Below are 27,216 nucleotides of genomic sequence, written 5' to 3' on the forward strand. Positions count from 1 at the left end.
TCATGTGTGAATGTAGACGCAAAATACTCATTCAATTTACCAGCTACTTGAGCAGGATCATCAATAGTCGAACCATCTATGTTAAGTGGACCAATCTGATTCATCCCCTTCCTTCTAGAGTTGACATAAGTAAAGAACTCTTTGCTGTTTTTGTTTGCATCCTTTGACAAAGATTTCTCGTAATCTGCCTTTGCCTGCCTAACATCCTTTGTGACTTGATTATAGACTAACATATCTGCCATAGGCGTCTGTATCGCCTGATAATTTATATGCATTCCAGCCATTTTTCTTTTCTGCTACAAGCCTCATTAATTCATCCAACATCCATTATCATAAATTCATCATAAAAAATAATGAAACAAATCATTTACCATTCAGATAGAAGAGGCAGCAGATAATGTTAAAGATGCTCATTTAATAACATGTTAGACTCACCGATATTGGTAAAATAAATGAAGACTTGCTCTTCTGTAAAGAAATTGGAGGGATGAGTGAAGCTGATAAAATCTGATATACAGCTGATATATTGATAGTTTTATGAAGTTTTATGACTAGACTGCTTGGGCATTTGCACTGACAGAGCACACTCTATATAGTAAGGCTGTCATAAAGGACTTCAAGACTTAATACAACAAAAATGTCCTCGTGCTGTTTGGCCACACTCTATGATTCACAGGCAAGCTCTTGCTTCTAAAGATTTGAGCCCAGCATTGGAGAATGTTCTATAAGCAACCATAAATGTTGTGGGCTATATAAAAACCAGCCCTGTGAAGTCAAGGATGTTTTCAAGGTTTTGCAAAGATATGGGTGCTGAACACACTTCCTTGCTGTTTTACTGTGAGTCAAGATTGCTGTCTCGGGGAAATGCTTTGATATGTGTTTTTGAGATACCAAATGAGCTTTTCCAGTATTTAAGTGAGGAAAGGCATAGTAGTTTATGCGTGTTTAGTGACTGTAATTTCATTATGAAGTTAGCATATTTAAGTGACATCAAGGGTTGTGTCCAGCAATGTTAACTACAAAATTGTATTTTCTTTTTGCAATAACTTTAGTTTTACTTTACACAAATAACAGTGCATATCATGTCGCAGAACTCTATCTCTCTAGTATTTTACAAGTTAGATTAGACTGTAAGTACATTTCCGGTAAACCAAGAAAATGTCAAATGACTTTTTTTTTTTTGGTTAATTACAAAAACACCAACTACAGAATGATTTTGTAGTTAAGGTTGTTTGACACCAAACCCTCGACATATTCAAGAAGTTTAACACTTCACTGAAAGGTAGTAATAACAATATTCTTGAACTCTATGATAAACTGAAAGCATTTATTAGGAAATGTGGCAGAGCAAAATGGAAAATTCAAATTTAGACATGTTTCCTACCTTAAAGCAATTTATTGAAAGCAATATCACCCTATTAGTTGAAGATGTGAAATTTTGTATTTTAAATCATCTTTCTTCTTTAAAATTTCACTTTAAGAACTATTTCTCAGATATGGATATTGAAAATTTTGATTGAATAAGGAACACATTTGAAAGATAGCACACTCATTACTATCAAGGAGGAGCAAATGTTGATATCTTTTCTGATACTGCATTAAAAATAAAATTCTCAACAATATCTCTTTATGAATTTTGAATCAATGTGCAAAACGAGTGCAAAGAATTAAATAAGAAGGCAATGACCATATTGATCCTGTTTGCAACATCTTATCTGTGCAAGTCAGAGTTTTCTGCATTTGCTGTTATGAGAAGCAAATACTGTGGCTTAGAGCTTACAGGATCCAGTTGGTACAAAAGATGACAAACCTAAAAGGTGCACATTTGCTTAGAAAATTTTATCTTGGATAGATGATGACAATGCGTTTCTCCACTGCTTTGTCTTCTCTGATGAAGCCACTTTTCATATTTCGGCCAAGTGAATCGATACAACTGTTGAATATGGAGATGTGAAAACCCTCATGTGGTAATGGAACATGAGTGTAATAGCCCAAAGTGAACATGTAGTGTATTCCATGACTTCGGATCCTGTGATTGGGCCATTCTTCTTCACAGAAGCCACAGTAACAGGGGCAAACATACCTCAACATACAGTGGGGCCCCAACATCCAATGGTAATTCGAAACACATTGTATGTTGAAATCAATAATACATTGATTTCCTGTAATTCATTTCCCAATAACACATAAAATAGATATTTCTTACATGTTAAAAATTAGTGATAAAAATAGCCATAAAACATCTTAAAATAAAAAACAAACAATAAATTAGCATTTACCTTTGACTTTAAGTGCAAAGATGATGATATCAATGGTGGCGTAGTGGTGGTGGTACTCTATATCAAGCGTCAGGTGTCTTTTCAGTCTTTTGACTGAAAAGAAACTGCCCGAAGTGGACTGTTTTTTTACGACTTTTTTGTAGCTTTCTGAAGTAAGAAATGACTTCGTCCTCCATTTTGCACATCATGAGTTCAGTGTTTTCAATGTCGGGGTGTTTTTATCACTTCTCCTAAATGCTTACAACAAGAAATGACAGTCCAACTCTGCCAGGTTGACATGTCTGCCAGGGGCAAAAGTTGATGACGTTGTAGAGCGGATATCATCTTTTAAGGGCACAAAAGGTGATATAGTTGTACACGTTGGCACTAATGACATTAAGAGTAGGAGACCGGCGGAATTACTTGACAAGTACAGGTCACTGATGAAAAAAAGCCGTGAATTAGGGTTGAAATTGAAAGTGTCTGCAATTCTGCCCAGACACGATAGGAGGGAGTATATGATGAGAGCCCTGTCAATCAATTCGGCCCTGGAAAGATTGCGCAGGGCTCAAGGGGTAGAATTTTTTTCAGCCTGGACTGTACTTGTTAACAGGAGAGACTGCTTCTACAGGGATGGGATACACTTAAATAGAAAGGGTGCAAGAATGTTTGCTGATGCTATCGAGGCAATGTTAGGTGGGTCGGAAAACTGCTAGATTGGGGGGATACAAGGACTAATAGATTAACAGTAGCCACTGGCAGAGGTGAAAGTGATTCTTGCACTGCTTCTATTGGAATGAGCCGCAGCCTGGAAAATAAGATGCAGGATATTTCAGAGACTGCTGGGAATCATTGGGGTACGAGTAAACACATGGGTTGTGTTAGGGTAGCTAAGAAAAAGAACAGGTGCATGTATACTTGTGTGTACACCAATGCTAGGAGTTTAGTAAATAAATTTGATGAATTTGAGGTATTGCTCAAAACATCAAAGGCAGATATTGTGGGGATTTCAGAGACGTGGTGTCACACAGATATAAGAAATGCAGAACTGGAATTTGGGGAGTACAATGTCTACAGAAAGGATAGACAGGATAAGAAGGGAGGAGGGGTTATGCTATTAGTTAAAAAACACATAAAATCCAAGGAAGTGAAGCCAGTCGACATCGCTGGACAGTGCAGTGTCGAGGCAGTTTGGTGTGACATAAGCATTGGGAGATCAAAATTGAGAGTAGGAGTGTGCTATAGGCCTAATGACTCTGATGAGTATAATAAGAAACTGTTCGGAGAAATAGAGTGGGCCAGTAAATCAGAGAGTCTTATAATGGGGGATTTTAATTTCCCAGATATTGACTGGAATTTGGGGGCTGGTCACTCACACAGTAGCAAGGCTTTTGTGGATTTATTGGATGATTGTTTTCTACATCAGCATGTTCGGGAGGCAACTAGAGGGAGTAATACTCTTGATTTGATTATCAGTAGTGATTCTTCATGCATTAAGAATCTGCAGATAAATGAACCACTTGGTGGCAGTGATCACAGTGTGCTGAAGTGGGAGTTACTCAAAGAGGTAACTACCATTAGGGGTAAAGGGAAGGGGTATTGCTTTCGTAAAGGCGACTACAATGGACTGAGACAGTATTTAAATTCTATACAGTGGGATCAACTGATGATACTGCCAACAGCAAATTCAAAATGGGAAGCATTCAAAGAACGTATCGTGGAAGCTACTAGGCTTTACATACCAACTAAGAAATATTGTTCAAGGTTTAGGCCTAAATGGTTGTCAGATGAACTAATGAGGCATATGGCAGAGAAGAAAAATGCATGGGATACATACAAATTAACACGTGACACGGACGCCTATGATAGATACAAGTTGATCTGTAACCAAGTTACAAAGGAGGTTAGGCAGGCGAAGGCAGATTACGAGAGATCCTTGGCAAGGGATGCGAAGAAAAACAGCAAAGAGTTCTTTACTTATGTAAACTCTAGAAGGAAGGGGATGAATCAGATTGGTCCACTTGAGATCGATGGGTCAACTGTTGATGACCCTGCTCGGGTAGCTAACAAACTAAATGAATATTTTGCATCGACATTCACACATGAGGAGTTATTCAGCGAGGGGAATGCCAGAGGTGTATTCAACTCTAGCAGTAAGCTAGAGAATCTTGTAATAACTGACAGCAAAGTGGAGGAGAAATTGTTGAAGATAAACACAAGAAAGGCACCTGGGGTGGATGGGATCTATCCAGTTATATTAAAGGAGGCAGCAAAGGAGGTAAGCAAACCCTTAGCCATAATTATGAGAGCTTCCTTGGACTCAGGGGAGGTACCCATTGACTGGAGATGTGCAAATGTGACCCCAATTCACAAAGGGGGATCAAAGGCTGACACAAGTAATTATAGACCTGTGAGTTTAACTTCTGTTCCCGGAAAATTAATGGAGGCACTGGTGAAAGAAGCACTGCAGGATCATCTAGACAAGACTTCAGTTATAGCTAGGACACAGCATGGTTTTGTTAAGGGGAAGTCTTGCCTGACCAATTTGATTGGATACTATGATGCAGTCACAAAAGAACTGGATGCAGGGAATAACTTTGATATTATATACTTGGATCTTAGAAAGGCTTTTGATACTGTTGCACATGGAAGACTGCTGCACAAATTGGAGCAGTGTGGCATTGGAGGCAAGTTGCTGCTATGGATAAAGGGGTGGTTGAGGGGGAGAAGACAGAGAGTGGTAATCAATGGACACTGCTCATCGTGGACTAATGTTATTAGTGGAGTCCCTCAGGGTTCAGTATTGGGGCCTTTATTGTTTTCTGTATTTATAAATGATATTGATGATGGTATATCAGGCTTAATGTCCAAGTTTGCAGACGATACGAAGGTTGGCAGGGTTGTCAAGGACACTACTGACACTATGCTGCTGCAACAGGATTTGGAAAGGTTGAGCAGATGGGCTTCGAGGTGGCAAATGAAGTTTAACATTGACAAATGTAAAGTACTACATATGGGAAACAGCAACCCCAGAGCAACGTATCAACTCTGTGGTACTACACTGACAGTGGTAGAGAATGAAAGGGACCTGGGGGTGGTGGTGCAGGCAGATATGAAGTTCTCTGAGCAGTGCAGACGAGCTGCAAGAGTAGCTCATGGTGTATTGTCAATGATATATAGGAATTTTTCTAGCAGGGATAAGGAGGTGATTATTCCCTTGTATAAGGCAATGGTCAGGCCACACCTAGAGTACTGTATACAGGCCTGGAGGCCTCATTTCAGGAAGGATGTAGAGCTGCTGGAACGAGTACAGAGAAGGGCAACTAGATTGGTGAATGGGACAAAGGGGTTCTCTTACGAAGAAAGGCTTAAGTTTTGCAAATTACAGTGTCTGGAAACTAGGCACCAGCGGGGTGATCTGATAGAGGTGTACAAAGCCTTGAATGGTTTGAGCATGCTCAATGCTGATGGGATTCTTCCTCTAGCTCAGAAAAATCACCTGAGAGGGCATAAATTCAAATTGAGGAAAGACAGATGTAGGATAGATGTGCGGAAATTTGCCTTTAGCCAGCGGGTGGTTGGTGGGTGGAACAGACTTCCATCCCTTGTCGTGGAAGTTGATAGCCTAAATAAGTTTAAGGCTCAGCTGGACAGGTATTTCGAACGAACAGAGGGGTGAAGTGGAAGTGGTTATTTTTATTTATTTATGTTACTTTTTTTTTTTTTTTTTTTTTTTTTTGGCTGATGCTGCATAAGCTTGCTTTCTTGCATCAAATGCCTCTACTAATGCTAATGCTAATGCTAATGCTAATGCTAACTCTTTAGCTGACACTTTTTGGGTGTCTTTTTCTTCCTCTTCCTCTCAAATATCACTCTCTGCAATTTTCTCCAACTCTTGTAGCCCCTCTGTTGTTAGCTCATGCCCATGAGCATCAATAAGGTCCTCCACATCCTCTCTGCCAACGTCCAGACCCATTGATTTTTCAAGAGCGACAATATCATTTGTCAAAGCACCATCATCTTCAAATCCGTCAACATTATAGATAATTAAAGTCCAGATTTTTTTAAAGGCTGAATTTAAGCACCTGGTGGAAACATCATTACAAGAACTTACAATCAGCCTCACACAATCCAGCATGTTGAACTTCGACCTCCAAAAATCTTTGAGGATGACAGCATTTTCACCAGAGGTTGCTGCAAAGAAACTTGCAAACATTTTTGTGGTGTTGGTTTTCTTGAAGTTTGCAATCACTTGCTGGTCCATTGGTTGAAGAAGAAGAGTGGTGTTGGGTGGCAAAAATTTGACTTGAACAAAGTCAAATTGTGCTTCAAGAGATTGAACAAGGTTGGGATCATAGCCTGGCGCATTATCCAGTAGGAGCAGTGCCTTCACAGGAAGCTTATTTTTCTCAAGATAACTCTTCACTGAAGGACAGAAAACTTCAGGCTCCCATTCACTGAAGACATATCCTCTAACCCAGGTCTTCTTGTTACTGCACCAAAACGCTCCCCACATGCCTTTGTCGACCTTTTGTTGTTTAAATACTCCGGGGGTATTAGAATGATACACAAGCAAAGGCTTCAGCATAAAATCCAAGAGGCATTGGCACCCAACAGGAGGGTGAGCCTATATTTCATAGGCTCACTCACAACAAACTCTTGGAATTCAATTTTAAAGGTCTCAGCTGCTTTTTTATCAGTACTGGATGCCTGCCCATGCCTTTCAACACTTTTGACATTTGCTCTTTTTTTTTTTTGAAGCGCTCAAACCAGACTCTGCTGGCTTTAAAGTCTTCAAAGTGCACAGGTTGATAGAGCTTTAAGTTTCAGATCGCCATAGATCTGAAATAATCATACAAACGATGTTCCACTTGCCACACATTGAACAATAACGTTGTTGAACAATAAAAAAGATGCTAATTGGTTGAGAAAAATCGTACGAGTGATGTTCCATGTACCACACATCTGAAAATTTCCACCCATGTATCATTCCAGCTATATTGGAAAGCTATCAGTATCTGCAAATATCATTGGTCCTTAAAATAAACGATCGTATGGAAAGTATATCGGTTCCTGAGAATATCGGATGTCGATGTCATCGTAAGTCGAGGCCCCACTGTACTGCAAAATTGTGCACCCCCTCATATACCACAAGGATACCTTCTTCAGCAAGATGGATCCCATCATATTATGCTAATCCAGTGAAAGCTTATCTGAATGAACAGTTTCCAGAGAGTGGGGAAGGCAGAGCAGGTCCCAACACGTAGTCTCCTAGGTCACCAGATTTGACCCCTTTAGATTTCTGTTCAATGGGGGTGTGTAAATGACCTTGTGTACCAAACACCAGTGCAAGATATGACTGAGCTACAGCAATGAATAATTGCTGCTTGTGAATCCATTCACACTGCAGCTGCTAAACACCTGGCAAGAGATAGAATACCATCTTGATATTTGTCAGGCCATCAAAAGTGCATACGTGGAGATCTACTGACATTTTGGAAGTCTGTGCATCCGCGAGTAAAAAATTTGATTCTATCACCATTAGTTTCAGAATATATACATTTTTCATTAGTAGTAGTTCTGCTAGACACACTATATAGGGTGGTTATAATTAAAGTGTGTCACTTCAATTGGCTTTAGGCGGAAAACCATTAAGAGTAGAAAAATGAATTTGGAATGGATATTATCCAATCCACACAGCAATGAGAAGTGTTAAAAAAAAGTTGCAAAAACTGCCACCAGGAGCAACAGAGCACTGTTTGGGTGAATTGCTAGGTATGAAGCCTATGATGTTTGATATGATCCAGTTGTGTCCCCTATATATATGCTGGAAGTGCAGTAATGCAGAGTCAATTCTTTCTGAAGTATGTTATAGGGAATGTTAGTGACATGCCTTGTGATGTTGTTTTTTAGATCAGCCAATATCCCATAACCAAAAGTCACTAGGATCCAGAGAGCGTGAGGTGGCCAAATGTTCCTAAAATAATCGGAAATGACATGGTCATCATCATCAAATATCTAAAATTTCTTGACTAAAATTTCTTGACTTGGTTTATGCATGGGTAGTGCACTTACATCATTTCTACTATCCAGGTAATATGAATGCATTGTTTAATTATATTTCATATTGTGAATACCTTCACAATGAGTTGCTGAGGTATTGCACTGCTTTGAATAAGTAATGATTCACCAGTGGAGAAGACTAATGTTACTTATTCTTAGCAGATACCACCACCCAGACAGCACCATTTCGAAGCTTGTTGGCTTCCTCATTAGTGGGCAGGCAGGCACCCTGTTGTTGCAATAGTGACAACCCAGTTATAAAGTATAAGTCCACAATATCACGCTCTCAGCTGCCCACATCAACGCCAGAGCTTGCACTTGGTCATCATGCAACACAGCGGCAACCCCCAAGGCAGAATGCGCTGGTCCCACAGGAACTAGTAGTCGTTGGTAACTCTATTGTCAGGGAAATGGGGAACATGCTTTGTAAAAAGGATAGGTGGAACAGGACCAGGGTATGTCTGCCAGGGGCAAAGGTTAATGACGTTGTAGAGCGGATATCATCTTTTAAGGGCACAAAAGGTGATATAGTTGTACACGTTGGCACAAATGATATTAAGAGTAGGAGACCGGCAGAATTACTTAACAAGTACAGGTCACTGTTTAAAAAAAGCCGTGAATTAGGGTTGAATTTGAAGGTGTCTGCAATTCTGCCCAGACACGATAGGAGGGGGTATATGATGAGAGCCTTGTCGATCAATTCGTCCCTAGAAAGATTGTGCAAGGCTCAAGGGGTAAAATTTTTTTCAGCCTGGTCTATACTTGTTAACAGGAAAGACTGCTTCTGCAGGGATGGGATACACTTAAATAGAAAGGGTGCAAGAATATTTGCTGATGCTATCGAGGCAGCGTTAGGTGGGTCAGAAAACTGCTAGCTTGGGGGATACAAGGACTAATAGATTAACAGTAGCCACTAGCAGAGGTGAAAGTGATTCTTGCACTGCTTCCATTGGAATGAGCAGAAGCCTGGAAAACAAGATGCAGGATATTTCAGAAACTGCTGGGAGTCATTGCAGTACAAGTAAACACATGGGTTGTGTTAGGGTAGTTAAGAATAGGAACAGGTGCATGTATACTTGTGAGTACACCAATGCTAGGAGTTTGGTAAATAAATTTGATGAATTTGAGGAATTGCTCAAAACATCAAAGGCAGATATTGTTGGGATATCAGAGAAGTGGTGCCACACAGATATAAGGAATGCAGAACTGGAAGTTGGGGAGTACAATGTCTACAGAAAGGATAGACAGGATAGGAAGGGAGGAGGGGTTATGCTATTAGTTAAGAAATACATAAAATCCAAGGAAGTCAAGCCAGTCGACATCGCTGGACAGTGCAGTGTCGAGTCAGTTTGGTGTGACATAAGCATTGGGAGATCAAAATTGAGAGTAGGAGTGTGCTATAGGCCTAACGACTCTGATGAGTATAATAAGAAACTGTACAGGGAAATAGAGTGGGCCAGTAAATCAGAGTCTTATAATAGGGGATTTTAATTTCCCAGATATTGAGATATTGATTGGAATTTGTGGGTTGGTCACTCACACACTAGCAAGGATTTTGTGGATTTATTGGATGATTGTTTTCTACATCAGCATGTTCGGGAGGCAACTAGAGGGAGTAATACTCTTGATCTGATTATCAGTAGTGATTCTTCATGCATTAAGAATCTGCAGATAAAGCAATCACTAGGTGGCAGTGATCACAGTGTGCTGAAGTGGGATTTACTCAAAGAGGTAACAAGGCCTAAATGGATATCAGATGAACTAATGCGACATATGGCAGAGAAGAAAAAATGCATGGGATACATATAAATTAACATGTGACACAGAAGTCTATGATAGATATATGCTGGTCTGCAACCAAGTTACAAAGGAGGTTAGGCAGGCGAAGGCAGATTATGAGAAATCTTTAGCAAAGGATGCAAAGAAAAACAGCAAAGAGTTCTTTACTTATGTAAACTCTAGAAGGAAGGGGATGAATCAGATTGGTCCACTTGATATCAATGGTTCAACTGTTGATGATCCTGCTCAGGTAGCTAACAAACTAAATGAATATTTTGCATCAACATTCACACATGAGGAGTTATTCATATTCAGTGAGGGGAATGCCAGAGGTGTATTCAACTCTGGCAGTAAGCTAGAGAATCTTGTAATAACTGAGAGTAAAGTGGAGGAGAAATTGTTGAAGATAAACATAAGAAAGGCACCTGGGGCAGTTGGGATCTATCCAGTTATATTAAAGGAGGAAGAAAAGGAAGTAAGCAAACCCTTAGCCATAATTATGAGAGCTTCTTTGGATTCAGGGGAGGTACCCATAGACTGGAGATATGCAAATGTGACCCCAATTCACAAAGGAGGATCAAAGGCTGACACAAGTAATTATTGACCTGTGAGTATAACTTCTGTTCCAGGAAAATTAATGGAGGCACTGATTAAAGAAGCACTGCAGGATCATCCAGACAAGACTTCGGTTATAGCTCGGACACAGCATGGTTTTGCTAAGGGAAAGTCTTGCCTGACCAATTTGATTGGATAATATGATGCAGTCACAAAAGAACTGGATGCAAGGAATAACTTTGATATTACATACTTGGATCTTAGAAAGGCCTTTGATACTGTTGCACATGGAAGACTGCTGCACAAATTGGAGCAGTGTGGTATTGGAGGTAAATTACTGCTATGGATAAAGGGATGGTTGAGGAGGAGAAGACAGAGAATGGTAATCAATGGACACTGCTCATCGTGGACTAATGTTATTAGTGGAGTCCCTCAGGGTTTAGTGTTGGGTCCATTATTGTTTTCTGTATTTATAAATGATATTGATGATGGTATATCAAGCTTAATGTCCAAGTTTGCAGACAATACAAAGGTTGGCAGGGTTGTTAAGGCACGAATGACAGTATGCTGCTGCAACAGGATCTAGAAAAGTTGAGCAGATGGGCTGAGAGGTGGCAAATGAAGTTTTAACATTGACAAATGTAAAGTACTACATATGGGAAACAGCAACCCCAGAGCAACATATCAACTCTGTGGTACTACACTGATAGTGGTAGAGAATGAAAAGGACCCGGGGGTAATTGTGCAGGCAGATATGAAGTTCTCTGAGCAGTGCAGACGGGCTGCAAGAGTAGCTCATGGTGTCTTGTCAATGATATACAGGAATTTTTCTAGCAGGGATAAGGAGGTGATTATTCCCTTGTATAAGACAATGGTCAGGCCACACCTTGAGTACTGTATACAGGTCTGGAGGCCTCATTTCAAGAAATATGTAGAGCTGCTGGAATGAGTACAGAGAAGGGCAACAAGATTAGTGAATGGAACAAAGGGTTGCTCTTATGAAGAAAGGCTTAAGTTTTGCAAATTACAGTGTCTGGAGACTAGGCACCAGCGAGGTGATCTGATAGAGGTGTATAAGGTCTTGAATGGTTTGAGCATGCTCAATGCCGATGGGACTCTTCCTCTTGCTCAGAATAATCACCTGAGAGGGCATAAATTCAGATTGAGGAAAGACAGACGTAGGATAGATGTGCGGAAATTTGCCTTTAGCCAGCGGGTAGTTGGTTGGTGGTACAGACTTCCATCCCTTGTTGTGGAAGTTGATACCTAAATAAATTTAAGGCTCAGCTGGACAGGTATTTCGAACAAACAGAGGGGTGAAATGGAAGTGGTTTTTTTTTTGGTTTTTTTTTGGCTGATGCTGCATAAGCTTGCTTTCTTGCATCATATGCCTCTACTAATGCTAATATGAAAGATGCTTGATGGTGTGTATAGTTTAATCTAAAAATATTTCTTGACTAAATGTCTAAGTGTATGAAAGAGTTGGTTTATGCATGGGTACTGCACTTATTTCATTTCTACTACCCAGATAGTATGAATGCATTGTTTAGTTACTTATTCAAAACAGTGCAATACCTCGGCAACTCGTTGTGAAAGTATTCACAATATGAGATATAATTAAATGATGTTCATACTACCTGGATAGTAGAAATGACATAAGTGCAGTACCCATAAACCAACTCTTTCATTATCAAATATGTTTAAAAGCAGCTAAGCTTGCTGACCACTATGCAGGAGAGCCCCATCCTACATAAAAGCTCTTTTCACACATCTCCCCCCCCCCATCTGAATCAGTTCCTTAGCCATGGACTATATAGATAAAGACTTTTTTCTATGGACATACCTGCTTTAAGTTTTGTTTTTGTAAACATAAAGCAAGAATCCAAAAATGGGTATATCAATTGCTTTATATTTAAAATGAACTAATTTGGCAGATATTAATTATAGCATATTTTGAACTTCTGCATTTGAAGTGTCCCACAATTTTAAATGGATTTTTTAACAGAATGTTAAATTTTTGCAAACAAATTTTCAACTTACCTGTTTTACCAGAATCAACTTTATAAGTGGGACTCGACTGTGATGATAATGGAATTATGGCAGGTCCACACACAATAGATGGAGTCCAAGTTGGATCCTGTATACATGTTGCTTCACTAACAAGTGATCCTGGTTCTGCAGCTACTGATATTGAACTGTTCTGACTGCTGCAACTTAACAGCTGGATACCATCTGCAAAATGCAAATAAGATTAAATAAATATTATTTCAGGTATAATATCTGCATTGTACATCTGTAGCATTAATAACCTGAAGGGCATTTCTAGAGACATCACCTGATGCTGAATTATATGGTAGTAGAGTAACTCTGCCTTTTACTAAAATAAACTAACCTAAAATGAACTTATTTACAGTCATAACAAAGGGTGTCCAAAAAATCATAATTTAAAAATTATTAGTTTTTACACTGTTTTGTTATCAACTTCCTATTTTTAAAAGGATGAAGAAGGACTAACAGTTTTTGTATGCTCCAATTGACATGATTAATTACAGTGCAAACAATATCAGACTGTTACCAATAGTGCTCCAGCAGATGTGTTTAGAACAGCATCCATACAATAAAGGGTGATGTGATATATGGTGGCAAGTAGAAGAAAAGTCAGTTTCTGCAATATCAGAAAGAAAGTCTTGGTAAGAAGGAACAAACTATTGTGAAACCTTTAATCAAGCTGAGGGCCAACAGGCAAAAACATCCTGGGTAGAAAGTGAAATGAACTGCATGAAGCAGAATGAGATGAATTGAATATGGTACACCAAGAAATAATTTAAAAAATAAATGCAAAGTTTAGTTATCAAACAGCAGATAAATTTTTTTTGTGGGGTAATACTAATTCTAAGAATTTACAGTCACAATCCAGCAGGTTGGCAGGATTAATATCAGCAATTCATCAAGTTAAAACACAGTTACAAATTGTGCTAATAATGAATCCTACAAATATAATTTCAAATAACAGTATTTTTTAAACATTATATTTAGTTAGAAATCTGCTCTGTATCAGAATAAATAAATGATTTAAAATTAATATTTTTAAAGTTTAATTTTTTTTCTTTGATCATTAATCCAAATATGACGTAGAGATCAGCAAATTATTAAATCGACTGATCTTCCAATGCAAATCCTGAACCAAAAAAAATGGGTATAGATCTAAGGAACTTCATATAAGCACTCAGAAAATTTTCCACTCTGCAACTAAAACATAAATCATCCCATAAATGTACTGAGCTGAGTACAGTAAATTATCAAACATAAAAAAAAAAAAAAAAAAAAAAATCCAATTCACTCCTTTATTATACTGCTTTATTTATTATTATATTTTTAATAATCCATTATTTTTAAAAACATTTTGCATCGCCAGCCCAAGAAATTGTGACATCCACCGGCTGCTTACTGCTTTAAATCAAAATGTTTACAGGTACCCAACCTATGAAATTGTTCATAATTATCAAAAAATTAATGAAAATTACAGGTTACCAAAAATTAATGAAAACACAATTTATTATCCTTTGAAATCTCTGAATCAAGTATGAGTTAAAAAAAGCTTAATAAGAAGCACTTAATAAAAAAAAAACTATCACCTAACTTCATTCAACAATAAAAAAAAAACAGAAGTTAATTAATAAACACAGTGTGGTACATTTCAGGAGAATTAGAAAATAGTAATAATTCATGGATTTAAAAAAAAAAAAAGCAATGATTTATGTATGAACTAAAAACATTCTGTTTTTGTACATCCACTCAGTGGTGAGCTATAGTGGGCTCGGCTCGTGAGAGCCCATTGTTATTTTTTTTGAAAATTTGCGAGCCCATTGTTAAAACGATTATTTATTTTGCAAATGAAATCCTGAATTTAATTATTGAGTATCCAGAGCCGGAACTACAGTGTGGCGAGTGGGGCCCCATCCCCAGCATTTTAATGGCACAATCGACCAGCTATGTATTTTAAAATTGCTTAATTTTTGAGTTAATTACAGTTGGACCTCTGTTTAACGAACTGCTTCATAGCTAATTTTTTTTACTTCCCCTTGGTTTCTGCGGAAATATTTAAAATAATTTCTGTAGAATGAACAGATTACGAGAGACAACTTTGTATGCATTGTTCTCACCTCTGGCCTTTAGACAACTTAGGTAATTAGTAAGCGCGAATTAAGGGTGAAAGGGATTACCATTCCACAACGTTAGTTGACCAGGCTGACTCAAGATATATACTCGTCATGAAAAATGCGTCAAGCGCTCTAATCACACTACTAGTGAGTGCTCAGCACCTCTGGGGGAAGTTGTGCAAAGCGCATCTGGGGGAAGCCATGGATGATGCCACTTCCGTGATGTCATCCACGGCAGGAATCCCCAAGGATGTTTCACATCAAAAAGTCGGCAAATCTGTGAGCCCATTGTTAAAATATTCACAGCTCACCACTGTATCCACCATACTGTCCATTTGTTCCTGCAATCAGCACATGACAATAAGCATAATATCACAATAAGCACAATATACAATGTATGGTAGCCTGTATATGTATATTGTGGCCATTTTAACCTCACTTTGGTAATCTGCAATATCCCTTTCAATAAGTTAATTAATCCTGTATATAGTTAATTAATCCTGATTTTTGAAAATAATTTTGAACATAATTTTTGAAAAAAAATATTGCATAAATAAAAACATTTCAGATGAATCTATTGAGATAGAATAATCTTAATAATACTTATGATGATATTATTGCAAAATCCAGATACAATTTTCTCTAAGATTCTGGAGAAAACTGTATCTGGATGTCTTCCAATGAAGCAACAGATGCTTGTGGCCATTATATTGCACATTTAGTATGTGGGAAATTACACATAGCCCTCTCATTTGCATTTATTTGCTTGTAAGATTCTCAAAAACATGAATCATTCCACAACCGCAAGGTCTGAGAATGATTCTTTGCAGTTATAATAGCCAGATCAAAACTCGACACATGGCAAAAACATTCTGCATTCTTGTTAGTTATGCTGCTCTGTATAAGATAAAAGCAGCTTCTCCATCAAAGATTTTCTATCCAAACCTAATCCAGATTACTTGCTTAGCCCGTGGCTTATACTGAAGAAACAATTCTGGACAATTTTGGAAAAGTTAGTAGTTATTTATTAATGTCAAGCTATCAAAAGTTTCATTTTCATGAAACCAGTGATAGCTTGACATTAAAAAATAACTTTAATATTTTTTAAAATCTTTTTACAATTTTTTTAAAAGGATCAAATATAAAATTACACAAAAATCCATGCTTAAAGAGATGAACAGAAGGTAGGAGAAAGTGTGGTGCAGACAATAGGCACTTTATGCATATATGCTAACACCTAAAAAACACTATATGCTGGCTTTCAACAGTTTTTTTTGTATTAGCCCCTCTATCAGTCCAACAGCTTGTTTAATTTTATCTTCTTTTGTACAATGATATCTAACTACACATACAAATATATATAAGTGCTCATTTTTTTGTTATAACATTTTTTGTTTTATATATATATATATATATATATATATGTTATGTGATTTAATCACAGGTAGTTGTGTGCATTTTTGTAACAGGAAGTGAAATTAAGTAATAAATTAGAATAGAAATATATATTCCTGCACTCAATAACTCTGAACAGCCCACAGAGTGTTGAAGAAAAGTATATGAATGACAGCCCTGGATATTGTAGTTATGTTGATCAGGAAATAGCTGTATGTGTTTTAAAGTTATAACATTGGTCATTAAGGTTAATTAATTATAAAATTAATTCAAATCAAAAGGGACTATGAAGCCCAATAAGTCCTATTATTATTATAATAATCTTAAATTATAGGTGAAAACCTCAAACCTTTGAGTAGGATTGTTAATCTCTCAACATATTATTAATTGTTGAAACATTAGAAATGATATTAAATGTTAATTCTATTAATATACGCAGACCTTATAATATTTTGGACTCGTGGACTCTTACGCGCATTGTTTATATAAACCAATGTATGAATAGTAATTCATACATTGGTTTATATAAATAATCTCGTGTCAGGTGTCATTAATTTGATATAAAACAGGGGGGGGATATCATTCGCGAATCACTTTTGACTTCTTGTGAATACGGTAACAAACCGAATAAGGTGGTCTCTTAATATTTTAATTAATAATTATTTTAACTTGATTCATTTATGACCATACACGGGGGGGGTAAGTTCATATTATAATCATTTGCGATTGAGTGTTGAGAGACTAACAGTCCTACTCAAAGGTAGGAAGTTTTCACCTATAATTTAAGATTATTATAAAATTAAATAATAATGTATAGATAACACACATACCATAATGTTAATTTATGCGAACTGATTTCCTTTGACAGTAACCTGGAATAAATTAAACATAATATTTACCCTACCAATCTTAAACAAACGTAGATAACAGAGAAATCACTTTTCTGGACCTGAAAATAAAAATTAACAAGAACTGAGATCAGATTATACAATAGGAAATACAACAGGAAATCAGAAATTAAAATCAGATTATTCAACAACAGGAAATCAAAAATTGAAATCAGATTATTCAAACAACAGGAAATCAGAAACTGAAATCAGATTAAACAACAAAAAAAAAAATAAATAAAAAAATAATACATCTGACTAATTGGAAACCAAATATACTGGTTATATCTGTAGAACTGAACATTGTTGCTTTGGGCACCTTCACTGACTCTTTTCAGAAACTTTTAGTGGTGCAAAAAGTGCATTCAATTAGGTGGTGAATCACCTAACTGAATTCAATCAGTCTTTCTGTGTTTTTTATTGCACCTGTCTGGGAATTTTATTGTGAGACCTCACAGATATCAGATAATATTAATATACAATGTGCGGCTAGACAGAAACAAGAAATATTTTTAAAATCGTTTATTATTTTAAATACACAATTTCAATGTTTATCCCCTTCAAAGTGCTCTCCAGCTGATATCACCTTTAATTGCTGGCTGCATTGTGTTCTTCTCAATGTCTGCTAAGTCCTCAAATTGTTTTCCTTCAAGATGGATTTTAATTTTTGAGAAAAGAAAAGTCAGTACCAATGTTTTTTGTTAATAACTCTCTCACTGAAAAAGAGGGGAATAACACAGCACTTTGTCATGATGCAAAAATCATTTGTCCAGCCATAAACTGAGCTATGTCTTTCAAATTTTCTCACAGTCTTCCTAAAACCTTAATGTAGAGCGTGTCTGATTTGGAGGGACAAATTCATGATGAACAAATGCCATGACAATCAAAGAAAATGACAAACATGGACTTGATCTTTGATTATGACTCTTGCTTTCTTTAACCAGGGAGAAGAAAGAGTTTGCCTCTGCATACTTTGATGCTTGGTTTGTGGATCATACAATGTATGCACTTTTTTTTCCCCTCATTTAATGTCACTAGTTTACATTTTATTCGGAAGTTTCTGGATTTATTTTTTCTGTTAGGTGTCACTAGTTTACGCTATATAGTTCAAAGTTCCTAGTTACCCTTCACATCTTTTCTATTTTGATAAGTTCCATTCTTGTCCCCCTCCTATATGTATTTACTGTCTCTATAGTGTCAACTGCAAACTGCATACCTACTACTATTCACACAAATCATCCCTCCCTTCTACTTCAGCTTATCTTAGTTTCTATTAATATTAATCAAAATCTTTAACTAAATTTTATTTTCTACTTATGCTTTGTCTGTACTTTTATTGGCATGCATTTTACATCAAAAACAAAGACAATATTGCCATTATTGCTTGCAATTCCAGCAGTTGACACCTGAGGATGACGACGGTGTTATGGGTTATACGGCAATGTCCCTCCTTGATTAAGTTGTATTATACAGTTATATTCTTTCTTGATTAAATTTACATATATTATATTAAATCCACTTTTTTTTCTCTCTCTCTCTCTCTCTCTCTTCTATCTATTAACTAACTATAATCTTTCTTTCTTTTCTCTCCCTTTATCATTTTATAAATATTCTTTCTTGATTAAATTCTTTCTTGATTAAATTTACATATATTATATTAAATCCACTTTTTTCCCCTTCTCTCTCTCTCTCTCTCTCTCTCTTCTATCTATTAACTAACTATAATTTTTCTTTCTTTTCTCTCCCTTTATTATCATTTTATAAATATTCTTTCTTGATTAAATTCTTTCTTGATTAAATTTACATATATTATATTAAATCCACTTTTTTCCCCTTCTCTCTCTCTCTCTCTCTCTCTCTCTCTCTCTCTCTCTCTCTCTCTCTCTCTCTCTCTCTCTCTCTTCTATCTATTAACTAACTATAATCTTTCTTTCTTTTCTCTCCCTTTATTATCATTTTATAAATATATATATATATATAAACCTATTTATAGAGCTATCAAACTCAGAAAACATACGGGAGCAGCAAGGCTGCTTGTTCCAATAAAACTTTCTTCAGCTTTATCCACTGCATTTGGTTTTTTGACGTTAAAAACGTTTTCACTGGCATTAATCCAAAAATTTTGTAATGAAAAAACATCATGCGAAAAGTGTTCCGGAAGTGATATCATCTTCAGCTTCCGCCAGAAACAAATCATTGTAACTTGTATTGTTGGAATCATACTTGTATGATAGCAACAATAATTTATCTTCTACTGGACCAAATTGAATGAAATTTTGCATGGAGCTTCATCTTAGCTCTATACTAGAGGAAAAACTTTCAAACCTCTGAAAATTGCAATAGTTTTTCCAGAATAGGGAAAAATATGAACATGTGATCAAGGAAATTTTCTCACATAATAAATGAGATAATGTGGACATATAGCATATCGTTGGAAAGCTAAGGAATTTAGAAACAGAAATTTTAAGATACAAAAAACTTTTGGAAACTGGGAAATGAGTTAATTCAAAAATGCATCTGGTTTCAAGTCACCTGGTGTTTTCAGATTAAATGTAATTTTTTTCTTTATAGTTAAACTCTGAGGCTGGAAGAGATCTGAACATTTATGAAAACATTCTTCAACTTGGACATAAGATGTTTTGATAAATACTACACGTAATGGAACAATTATAGATGGTGTATTTAGTTATGAACTAAAATCTCTTCAATGTAAAAATTATATATCCTACTTTAGTCATCACAGACCAATACTTTCAGTAACTGATATGTAATTATTATTAATAAAATAAAAACATTGTTATATTATTAATATCTGAAAAGTAAAATGTTTTTAAAATCTGCCAATGGCTCTTAAATGTAAAACACATTAAATATGCTAAGGGCAGAACACATTATGTACCTGGTACAGAATTTTTTTTTTTAATCCTTATTCAAACATTTCCATCATTTGGAATAATGATAAATAGTTTTCTATAATGTACAAAATGGTAGTTCCCCCATCCCACCCAATCCACAACTACTCAGTGTTGCTTTCCTACATAATTCTATCAATAATATATACTAAAGGGCTAATTTAACTGGGAAGCAATATATACTAAATGGCTAAACTGGGAAGCAACATTTTTCTCATCAGATAATATAACACATAGAATGACAAACTAAATATCAGCACAAAATATGTATTATTAATATATAACTAATATGCAATTACTAATTACAGGCAGTTCTCGCTTTATGAGTTTTCACTTTACGAGTTCTCATATTTACGAGTTTTTTTTCCCAAGTATCAAGTATCAATAAAATCGAAAATATGAACATTAATTTCAAAAAATGAATGTTAAACATTCATGAATACTGCATTTCAACCCCCCCCCCCCGCATAGCTATACAATACAGTGCACCCCACTTTATAATATTAATCAGTTCCAGAGATACCATCGTAATGTGAACCCAATAACACATTGTTTTTTTGCTAATTCATTTCAAGATCTCAGAAGTTAATTTTCGCTGTATAACTATGCTATTTATCTCTCTAATATGTCATTTTTAAGGACACAAGCGTGATCTTAAGGCCATATAAAAGGTTGTGAGTGTGGTTTGTAAATTGTATTAGTTACAAATTGAAATCATTAAAATGCACTAAACTTTCAGCGTTACCATATGTTCTGTTATAGAATCAATTTTAAACGCCTTTGTGATATTTCTAAAGCACATTTCTGGAGGTCACGACCATAAAACAATAAAAACAATTTGCACTTTCCGTTTATTGGGCTTTTCTGTTACTGCAAGCAATTATAAATGGGTAGTAAACTTGATCTTCTTGCATTTGCAAAAATACCGATAGCTGGAATTGTGTGGTTTTTTTACGTGATTTTTTACGTGTTTCCCCTTTAGTGAAATCTTCAATCGTATAAAAAACATAAATAAATTTTCAGAATCTTCTCTTCATCCCTTTTTTTTTAAGCTTCGTAAACTTGTTACTCCATGCGAATCCTGTTAGTTGCAATTTGTGTGTGCCGTTAAAAAATGCTTATGCATGCAATCATGAAATTTATAATTAAAAGAGAAGATTATCTTGAAAACAAATGCCTCTAGAAACATTTCTGAAGATGACGACTCCTTGAGCAACAAACCAACGAGTGCCGAGCCAATATTGAGTGATCAACGAGTGTGCATTTAGTCGATGATGACAAAGAATAAACATTCTTTAACATTTATAAGTCATAAATGATTTCTCTATTATTATAATTTGCTTGATTTTGCAGGCTACGTTTTCATTTCTTTCAAAAAATCAATCATTGTTTAAACATAAACTAATTAACTAACTAATTTCATTATTGAGAACGTAACACCTATTTTTAATCTTATGTTTATGTGAAATAAATTCCCGCTTTACGAGAGCGCACGCTAGGAACAAATTAACTTGTAAAGTCGAGAACTACCTGTACATAATTAATAATAATAATGTAGTAATAACTAATAATTAATAATGTAATTAATGTAATTACATTAATATGTAATTAATATCATTAATATGTTTTTAGAAAAATCATGTAATACATACCAATTGGAGTAGCATCTTCATTTTTATCTTTTGGCCATGGATCTGGGAAGAAGGAAAAATAAAATGTATAAAGAAATTTTAATCAATCTTTCCAGTCATATAGTGACAAAAAAAAAAAAAATTTCTGTTTTTTATACTCCGGGACGACCAAACAGTCAGAGGAGTTCACAAGATAGATAGAATACAAGAAACAGCACCGTATTTAGCAGTCACGGGCTTGAACCCCAGTCACTGAAGCACCTGCGTACCTGACCAATATATCAGTGAAGATAATTGTATGCTAAGTTGATTTCATCTTTATAAAAAAGAAAAACAAAGATAATAAGGTAAAAATTAAGTTAGAATTTATACTACAAAACCCAGCCTGCTATCCATGCAATTTTTTATATGTAACTTAACATGTGAACATGTTTTTCTAAGAGGTGGCTCCTAGAACATTAGTTCAACTCCACCTCTTATCTTTGTGAAGAACAGTACCACTGTAAAAGAACCAGAAATGTAAGTACAGGAACTCCCTGACTTATGAAATACTTGATTTACGGAAATTCAACTTTATGCAAGTTTTTGCCCGCTGGTGCAAACTTAAAAAAATATCTTGGAAACGAATTTTGCATCCCATAGGAATAAATGGAGGCATCGTGAAAATATCGTAATGTGAACCCAATAACACATTGTTTTTTTGTAATTAATTCCAAGACCTTGGAAATTGAAATCTTCGCTATATAACTAAGCTGCTTATCTCTCTAAAAGTTCATTTTTATAATGGAAATTGGCTAAACTTTCATCGTTATCATATGTTCCGTTATAAGAATCAATTTTGAATGCCTTTGTGATATTTTTCTAAAACACATTTCTGGAGGTCACTACCATAAAACAATCTGCACTTTCCAGTTTACTGGGCTTTTCTGTTAGCACAATCTATTATAAATGGGTGGTAAACTCGATCTTACTGCATTTGCAATAATCCTGATAACTGGAATTGTGTGGGTTTTTATATTATTATGGTAAAATTCTTCCCCCTCACTGAAATCTTCAATCATATAAAAAACAAATTTTCAGAATTTTCTCTTCATTCCTATTTACTTATTACAATGATGAAGGGAAAGCGACCAGCGGAAAGTGCAAGTGCTGATAGTGCTAGGAAACAAAACAAAACAAAATTGATTTAGAAATGAAGATGAATAATTAAGAAGTATGAAGCAGGACAAAGTTTGTCATCTATTGCATGGAATCAGGTGCTGCTGCTTCAACAAAAAATACTATTTTAAGGGATAGTGTGCATATAAAAGAACATGTTCAAGGATCAACGTATTTCACACCAGAGTCATTCCGACCTAACAGTGATCACAAAACAGTGTTCAGGTGTATATCAAAGATGGAAAAGCTATTAATAATATGGATGTAAAATCAGATTCAGAAGCAAGTGCCCATGAATCTAATGGCCATTCAAGCAAGAAGTATTTATGAAGGTAACGATAAGTATGGCAAACCCCACGCCAAGTTTGTGGCAAGCAATGGGTGGTTTAAGGTTCAAAGATCGCGCTGGTTTCGAAAACATTAAAGTATGCGATGAAGTCGCCATTGCAGATTCTGCAGCTGCAGAGAAATTTCGTGATGTGTTGGAAAAAAACCTTTGAAATCTCCACAGCCCTCAATTTCCACAGTGGCATGTTTATCAACTGAAGAGTTAATTCTGGCAACGATGCTCCAAAGGTGAAACTTGCTGACGTTATGCCTGTCTCCTTTCTCTTTTTGTAATTTTGAAATTTTTCCAATTTTGAACACCTTTGTAATATTTCCTGCACATGAGATAAAAAAATTGAATAATTCTATTTACATGTTCATTGAAAATTTCTTTTTTGCTTCTATCAAATTCAGCGTGCACAGCTGCGAGTGCAGAATTTCCCTAAATGCTTATTTAGGGGAAATTCTGACTTACATAGCATTCCGCGGAACCCAACCCTTACGTAAGTCAGGGAGTTCCTGTAGTGTAGGTTTGTGTGTATTATGCGTATTCTGTTCTGGCCGCTTGGCTACCCAGAAACATCAGTAACCTGGACAGATGATTCTGGATACTCATCCACAGCACAAGGAGGGCCAGTCCCAATAAAACAAGTACTGTCTCAAAAGAGACCGATATCGTATTTTCGCCGTTGTTTTGAAGAACTTTTAGCGTTGGAAAATGGCTGCCGATTACTATTACTTCGTTCTCTCACAGTCGGAATTATTTTTATTTTCTTGTGGCATTGTCTCCTAGGCTTTGGAGACAATTGTCTTTATTTTTGGTACACTGGGGAGGCTGATAGGGGTCTGTGGATATAGTTTTTGATATTTTTTACAGCCCATAGCCAGCCTATTTTCTATTTTTGGTTCTGCCCACATGTTGCCTTTAGTTATTGGTTTTGGTTTCGTTTGTCTGCCATCTTGTCTTCCTCGTTCGGGAGACCAATCAGCATAAAGGTCAAAGTTTTTTGGCGGGAAAATTTCCCGTGTTATCGACCACCATTTTGTGTTTAATGGTAGCCTCCATGTGGGGGCCGCCATTTTGTTTAACGATCCTTTATACTTGGTACGGGGTTGCTATTGACGTTTGTCTTTTGTATTTTAGATATTTTGGGGGATTATATTGCTTATTATTATGATGCATTATGGGAGTTTCTCTTATATCTAGTATATACTGAGTTGCAAAAAGTTATGGTGCTCTGCTAAAATACATATCTTGAAAAAATATTAGGAATTTTGAGTTTTTATGTTTTGGCTATGGGATTGAAGTTAGTATAGATATATATATTAGTGTTGCAAAATATTAGGGTTGCCTTTTCTTTAGATTTTCAAAATTCCTCTAAAAACTGCTGGAAATAAAAATAAAAGTTTAAAATGACATTGCCTTCATGTATTGGTGGTTTCAAAAGTATTGATGTCTCTTTTGGGCTATTTTGGGCTATTTTCTAAAAACTTGAATATCTCTGGTTCTATTGGACCTTTGACTCTGCTCCTAAGTTTAATATACTTCTTTCGGGTTTCTCCTTCTGTTCCAGGGGTTTATAGCTCCCCCTGGTGGTAATTGAACGAGTTCGTGTTTTTCTCCGTTGTGGTCCTCCGAAACTTTTGGATAGGGCTTGCATATTATTCCTTACAGAGTTTCCTATCTTGTCACTAAATTTCAGCTTATTCCTCCCATAATTCTTGGAGATACGCCTCTTTTTCGAAAACCGGTTTTTCATCCGGCAAAATTTGTAACATTTTAGTGAAAACTTCAAACCTCTCGTTCTCGGCTTCTATCCATCAGATCTTGCTCAAATTTGGTGTGTGTCTTCCCTACCAGTCTGCTGACCTTTTGCTTCAGTTGCGCCCTCTGGTGTTCATTATTTTGTCACTTAGTGAAAAATTTGTTTTATCCAATATGTCTGACTCTCATGATCGGAGTAGCCAGCCTACAACGTCGATAGCTGGTACATCTTCTGCTTCGACTTCTTCTTCTACGGAAGAATTACGTTTTCCATTGGATACCCCTGAAAATTGTCTCAGGGCTTTCGAGTTTGCCAAAACTCAGTTTGATACCATTCTGAATAAAACTGTTTTGAAGCCAAAAATTCTTGCAAAGGCCCAGCGTTTATTCAGTAATTTTGATAACATTTTTCATGAGGTAATAGCCTCTATGGATGAGTATTTGACACAAAATAAACAATTACAGGAATTAAGTCAAAAAGATGTTCAAATTAAGGAAATTGTTACTCATGTACAGTCCTCAAATTTTTTACTTAAGGAGCTTGTTGAACAAAATAAAGCTTTGTTATCACAATTAGATGATAAAACCTCTTTAATTTCCTCTCTGGAAACGAAACTGGCTTCCTTCTCTGTTTCTTCACAAGATTTTACCCATTTAACTGAACAGTTGGCCTCTAAAGAACTTCAAATATCGACATTACAACAAAAAATTATTTCCTTGGAGAACACTATAGACAAACAAAGCAACTTCGTTGACTCTGACAAAGAGAAGAATACTTTAGAAATGCAAGCAAAACTGGACTCTATTTCAGTGCAAATAGGTGCTTTAATTGACAACTTCAAAAGTGTACCTGTCCCTAATGCTGACCCTTCTGCTCTGGCTGAGAAGTTCCCCACTTCTGCACAGACTTCTGTGGTAGATGGTTATCCTTCTGCCCTCTCTGATTCTCACAAACATGTTGTTCTCATCAAGATTGACGAGAATTGTCCTTTTGTCACTGGCGAGGAAGTTCGTTCGGCTTTGTCAACGGAAATTCAATCTGAAGCTATCAGAATAAAGTCTATACGTGTAATTAGAGATCGTGGAGTTGTTGTGGAAGCTGCCTCCTTACAAGACATTACTTCTCTCAAAAACTGTCCAAAAATACAGGATTTACATCTTAAGTTCTCTCATCCCAGGAAACGAAACCCTACAATGATATTTTATGATGTGCCTCTTGGTATAACTGAGGAAAACCTTTTAAAAGACATACACTCAAGGAACTTATTGACTTCCAAGTTCTCCTGGGACGATTTTTCCAAAGAAATTAAGCTACGTTTTAAGATTAAGGCAAAAGCACAAAATAAACAGCATTGGATACTAGAAGTCTCTCCCAGATTAAGAAGTTACTTTCTCGAAATTAATGGTCGTCTCTACTTTCATTGTGCCCTGCACACAATAAAGGATTATTATATTACAACCCGTTGCACGAACTGCCTGCAATACGGGCATATCGCTCGGTATTGCAGACAAACTTCCCCTACCTGTGGACATTGTGGTCTCTCAGGCCACCAGGCTTCCTCATGCCCCACTCCTGATTCTCCTGTATCCTGCCCCAACTGTTTGCTTAGGAAGAAAGATGCTCATCATTCTTTCAAAGACCATACCTGTCCCGTTTACCTGGCTGCCTTGGCTTCTGTCAAGGATAGAACTAACCACAGCATTGTTTAAACTTTAAGGAGAAATATTTTTCTAATATAGAGACCCCTTTTGATATTTGTATTACCTTGCTATCAATTTGCTGTGTTGTTGGTAGTATTGATTTTGATTGTTACTGCTTTAATTACATATTATGTTCGGTTTAATTAAACTGTAAATATTAGTTGATTGGTTTCCTTGGGGATCTCACAGTGTAGACTCACGGCACAATCTGTGCTGTTTGATATTTGTATATGGGTTAAACTTAATCAGTCCTTGTTTTAATCTGCTCAGCACCCTGGGCTTTGCTTTTGGGGTGTCGGTTTTGCTCACTCGACAAACTTAAGTTTTTATTTGAGTTATAAACAGTGTTATTTTATGTTAATGGGTCTTGCCTGGCTGGGGATTGCCATGGGCCGTGGTTCCTCGGCTGGGTTTGATGTCCTCATTAGTAATAATTGTTATTTAGAATTAACTTTTGTGTCTCTTATAGTAATTAGTATGGTTATATTTAGTTTTGCAGTGGTCGGGCTGAAATTAGTGAATGATATAAAACTTATTGTCCAGCGGATTGCTGGGTTTTCCTGCCTGGGGTAGCCATCAGAGACTTGGTTTGAGGGTAGCCATCAGAGACTTGGTTCCATGGCAG

At 36.3% G+C, this 27,216-nt stretch overlaps 1 protein-coding gene across 2 annotated transcripts in view; it reads right to left on the reverse strand.

Moving 5' to 3' along the window:
• Positions 1-27,216, reverse strand: part of LOC150080620 (hamartin-like) — a 293,531-nt gene that overhangs the window by 81,984 nt on the left and 184,331 nt on the right. For both annotated transcript variants that reach the window (XM_090382129.1, XM_090382130.1), the window contains exons 9-10: positions 21,662-21,703; positions 12,696-12,887 (exon numbers count right to left, since the gene is read on the reverse strand). In XM_090382129.1, the coding sequence (XP_090238255.1) occupies positions 12,696-12,887; positions 21,662-21,703 (234 nt within the window). The remainder of the gene's footprint in view (positions 1-12,695; positions 12,888-21,661; positions 21,704-27,216) is intronic.

The sequence above is a fragment of the Mastigoproctus giganteus genome, chromosome 9, assembly GCF_048544385.1.
Source record: "Mastigoproctus giganteus isolate SK-2022 chromosome 9, ASM4854438v1, whole genome shotgun sequence".
Classification (NCBI taxonomy): Eukaryota; Metazoa; Arthropoda; class Arachnida; order Uropygi; family Thelyphonidae; genus Mastigoproctus; species Mastigoproctus giganteus.